This window comes from Littorina saxatilis, linkage group LG9 (genome assembly GCF_037325665.1).
Source record: "Littorina saxatilis isolate snail1 linkage group LG9, US_GU_Lsax_2.0, whole genome shotgun sequence".
Lineage (NCBI taxonomy): Eukaryota > Metazoa > Mollusca > Gastropoda > Littorinimorpha > Littorinidae > Littorina > Littorina saxatilis.
The window spans coordinates 29,748,757-29,754,216 of NC_090253.1; the positions used below are offsets into that span (position 1 = coordinate 29,748,757).

Consider the following 5,460-nt stretch of genomic DNA (forward strand, 5'->3'; position numbering starts at 1 on the left):
TCCTATACACAATCCATCATGTTAATTGTTATAACTCTGGTCCTATACACAATCCATCAGGTTAATTGTTATAACTCTGGTCCTATACACAATCTGTCAGGTTAATTGTTATAACACTGGTCCTAAGCACAATCCATCAGGTTAGTTAGTGGCTCTCTGACGAGGTCACTCAGACCTGTTGCCTGACTACCTTATGGTCAACATGTACACTATGTTGCAGACGCCGACAGACAGCGAGCGGCCATTGGCAGGGTCACTTTCTGGGAAGCGAGGACAGGTCAGTTGTAAAGCCATTTTAGTTGGTCATATACGTAATCCCTCAGGTTAAATGTTATAACACTGGTCCAATACACAATTAATAAGGTTAATTGTTAAAACGCTGGACCTATACTCAATCCATCAGGTTATTGTTATAACGCTGGTCCTATACACAATTCATGAGGTTAATTGTTAAAACGCTGGTCCTATACTCAATCCATGAAGTAAATTGTTATAACACTGGTCCTATTTATACACAATCCATCAGGTTAATTGTAATAACGTTGGTCCTATACTCAGTCAGGTTAATTAGTGGCTCTCTGACGAGGTCACTGAGACCTGTTGCCTGACTACATTATGGTCAACATGTACACTATGTTACAGGCGCCGACAGACAGCGAGCGGCCATTGGCAGGGTCACTTTCTGGGAAGCGAGGACAGGTCAGTTGTAAAGCCATTTTAGTTGGTCATATACGTAATTCCTCAGGTTAAATGTTATAACACTGGTCCTATACACAATTCATGAGGTTAATTGTTATAGCACTGGTCCTAGACTCAATCCATGAGGTCAATTGTTGTAAGACTGGTCCTATTCACAATTCATGAGGTTAATTGTTATAGCACTGGTCCTAGACTCAATCCATGAGGTCAATTGTTGTAAGACTGGTCCTATTCACAATTCATGAGGTTAATTGTTATAACGCTGGTCCTATACTCAATCCATGAGGTTAATTGTTATAACGCTGGTCCTATACACAATCCATCAGGTTAATTGTTATTACACGGGTCTTATACACAATCCATCAGGTTAATTGTAATAACGCTGGTCCCATACACCTGGAGCGACAACAGGTCAGTTCTAAAATCATTTTAGTTGGTCCTATACACAATCCCTCAGGTTAATTGTTATAACGTTAATCCAGTACACAATCCATTTGGTTAATTGTTGTAGCGTTGGTATTACACACAATCCAGCAGGTAAATTGTTTCAGGCTGGACCTGTACAGAACCCATCATATCAATTGTTATAAGACTGGTTCTAGACACAATCAATCAGGCTAATTGTGATAACGCTGGTTTCAGACACAATCCATCAGGTTATTTGGTATAACACTGGTCATATACTTAATCCATTAGTTTAATTTTGTATAAAACTAGTCCTATACCCGTCGCGATATAACCTTCGTGGTTGAAAACGACGTTAAACACCAAATAAAGAAGGAAAGAAATAGTCCTATACACAATCCATCAGGTTAAATAGTTATAACGCTGGTCCTATACACAATCCATCAGGTTAATTGTTATAACACTGGTCATATACACAATTTATCAGGTTAATTGTTATAACACTGGTTCTATACATAGTGCATTGGGTTAATTGTTATACGACTGGTCATATACACAATCCATCAGGTTAAATGTTATAACACTGGTCATATACACAATTCATCAGGTTAAATGTTATAACACTGGTCATATACACAATTCATCAGGTTAATTGTTATAACACTGGTTCTATACATGGTGCATTAGGTTAATTGTGATACGACTGCTCCTATACAAAATCCATCAGGTTAATTGTTATAACACTGGTCATATTCTTAATCCGTTAGGTTAATTGTTATAACGCTGGTCTTATATATAGTAAATTAGGTTAATTGTTATAACACTGGTCCTATACTTAATTCATTAGTTGAATTGTGTATCAAACTAGTCTGATACAAAATCCATCAGGTTAAATTGTAATAACGCTGGTCCTATACACAATTCATCAGGTTAATTGTTATAACACTGGTCGTATACACAATCCATCAGGTTAATTATTACAGCGCTAGTCCTATACACAATCCATGAGGTTAATTGTTATAACGCTGGTCCTATACTCAATCCATGAGGTAAATTGCTATTACACTGGTCCTATACACAATCCATCAGGTTAATTGTTATAACACTGGTCCTGTACACAATCCAACAGGTTAATTGTTATCACACTGGTCCTATACACAATCCATCAGGTTAATTGTTATAAGGCTGATCCTATACACAATCAGTCAGGTTAATTAGTGACTCTCTGACGAGGTCACTGGGACCTGTTGCCTCACTAGCTTATGGCCAATATGTACACTATGTATCAGGTTAATTCTTATAACGTTGATCCTATACACAATTCATTAGGTTCATATATAGTTATAACGCTTGTCTTATACACAATCCATCAGGTTGATTGTTATAAGGCTAGTCCTATACAAAGTCCATTATGTCAATTGTTATAACCCTGGTCCTGTACACAATCCATCAGGTTAATTGTAATGACGCTGGTCCTATACACAATCCATCAGGTTAATTGTTATAACACTGGTCCTATACACAATCCATCAGATTAATTCTTATAACGCTACTCCTATATTCAATCCATCAGGTTAATTGTTATAACACTGGTCCTATACACAATCCATCAGATTAATTGTTATAACACTGGCTCTCTGACGAAGTCACTCAGACCTGTTGTCTGACTACCTTATTGTCAACATGTACACTATGTTGCAGACGCCGACATGCAGCGTGCGGCCATTGGCAGGGTCACTTTCTAGGAAACGAGGACAGGTCAGTTGTGAATCCATTTTAGTTGGTCATATACGTAATCCCTCAGGTTAAATGGTATAACACTGGTCCTATACACAATTCATGAGGTTAATTGTTATACCGCTGGTCCTATACGCAATCCATGATGTCAATTGTTGTAAGACTGGTCCTATACACAATACATGAGGTTAATTGTTTTAACGCTGCTCCTATACACAATCCATCAGGTTAATTGTGATAACGCTGGTCCCATACATGCACCTGAAGTGACGACAGGTCAGTTGTAAAGCCATTTTAGTTGGTCCTATACATAATCCCTCAGGTTAATTGTGATAACGTTGATCCTATACACAATCCATTAGCTTAATTGTTGTAATGCTGGTCTTATACACAATCCATCAGGTAAATTGTTTCAGGCTGGTCCTTTATATAGTCCATCATGTCAATTGTTATAAGACTGGATCTAGACACAATCAATCAGGTTATTTGTTATAACACTGGTCCTATACACATTCCATCAGGTTAATTGTTATTACACTGGTCCTATGCACAATCCGTTAGGTTAATTGTTATAACACTGGTCCTATACACATTCCATCAGGTTAATTGTTATAACACTGGTCATATTCACAATCCATTAGGTTAATTGTTATAACGCTGGTCCTATATATAGTACATTTGGTTAGTTGTTATAACACTGGTCATATACTTAATCCATTCGTTTAATTTTGTATGAAACTATATATCTACACACAATCCATCAGGTTAAATTGTTATAACGCTGGTCCTATACACAATCCACCAGGTTAATTGTTATAACGCTGGTCCTAAACACAATCCATCAGGTTAATTGTTATAACACTGGTTCTATGCATAGTGCATTAGATTAATTGTTATAAGACTGGTCCTATACACAATCCATCAGGTTAATTGTTATAACCCTGGTCCTATACACAATCCATTAGGTTAATTGTTATAACACTGGTCCTATACACAATCCATTAGGTTAATTGTTATAACCCTGGTCCTATACACAATCCATTAGGTTAATTGTTATAACCCTGGTCCTATACACAATCCATTAGGTTAATTGTTATAACCCTGGTCCTATACACAATCCATTAGGTTAATTGTTATAACCCTGGTCCTATACACAATCCATTAGGTTAATTGTTATAACGCTGGTCCTATACACAATCCATTAGGTTAATTGTTATAACACTGGTCATATACGCAATCCATCAGGTTAATTGTTATAAGGCTGGTCCTAGATACAATCCATTAGGTTAATTAGTGGCTCTCTGACGTGGTCACTGAGACCTGTCGCCTAGCTAGCTATAACGGTCAACATGTACACTTTGTTGCAGATGTCGACAGACCGCGAGCAGGCAGGCAGCAAGATGGCATCGGCAGAGTCACCTCCTCAGAAGCGACTGTCACGTTTCACTATATCAGAGAAGGTGATTTTGAACGGTTAGTTACTGCTAACTAACTAACCACACCACGATTAACTCTCGCAGTCATACAAATAGATAGAATCAACAAAAGTATGTTTCAGACGCCTGTTTATATACTATCTCGCCACCTCCCTCGAGACTTCACTCCAAAGGATGTTTTACGTTCAAAACGTAAAAATAGGTCACTGACAAAAATGCCAGTTAAAGTTTAGAAAATGATAATAACACGCTGATCCCGTGTATAGATAGGAAAGTTACTGATCTGCTAAAAGCGCTGGTTAATACAGGTGTCACACACCCCACGTTGTCACCACTCAAATGAAATCATAAATATAAAAGGTGACTAGGTGGTATACAGGGTGCAATGACATGGTGTACTTAGCTTTTTGCCACTGAGTGGGCGACCCGTAAATAGTCTATCTCCACAACTGCTCCGTTGAATGAAGTGCCGGCTGGCGTGGTAACGAAGCAAGGATTAGTGAAGATATCAGGCGCCTCACTCAGTCGCTGAAGGTCCTCCCCGTAGTCTACCAGAAATAGTAGAAATGAAGAATGGTAGGATGACGACAGCGACGGCAACCACCAGAACACAAGAACACCAGGTTACAGCATACAGCAGATGTTCCGGTTACAGCATACAGCAGATGTTCCGGTTACAGCATACAGCAGATGTTCCGGTTACAGCATACGATGAGAAGATAAGTAAGTAGGTAAGCTGCAACAAAAAGCATCGGTGCACTAAACATGCCACGCTACCCTTCACACTCCACCTTTAAACATGTCACCCTTCTATATTTCATAGAGCACGTGGGCCTGCACAAACGAACTTTTAAAACAACAAATCAGCTATTTTCCTTCCTTCTCTCCATATCTGCAAAAACCATATACAGATTATTATTTTAGTGTCACAAAGAGCAAATTATGCGCTAACCTGGAAAGAACGACAGAGAGTATTTCATTCCACAAACACAGACTCGTCAACAGCGTTAAATAACGATTTATTACCTCAACAGCCTATGTAGGTAGCTCTCCTTTAAGCGAATCCGCTTCCTTTGTATGGCTATCGTCCGTCGACGACTTTCCTGCCACACCCCTCTTGCTCTGAATTACTTTATGCGTTGAAAAATTCCCCCGCTCAGCCAAGAGTCACACCTGACAACCT

The 5,460-nt window shown here is 38.8% G+C and overlaps 1 protein-coding gene across 1 annotated transcript in view; it reads left to right on the forward strand.

Annotated features, from left to right (window-relative positions):
- Positions 1–202: 202 nt before the first annotated feature.
- The window catches only part of LOC138977178 (MORC family CW-type zinc finger protein 3-like), a 37,711-nt gene continuing 32,453 nt past the window's right edge, over positions 203–5,460 (forward strand). The window contains exons 1-4 of the mRNA XM_070350085.1: positions 203–277; positions 643–699; positions 2,806–2,862; positions 4,209–4,301. Of these exons, the coding sequence (XP_070206186.1) occupies positions 203–277; positions 643–699; positions 2,806–2,862; positions 4,209–4,301 (282 nt within the window). The remainder of the gene's footprint in view (positions 278–642; positions 700–2,805; positions 2,863–4,208; positions 4,302–5,460) is intronic.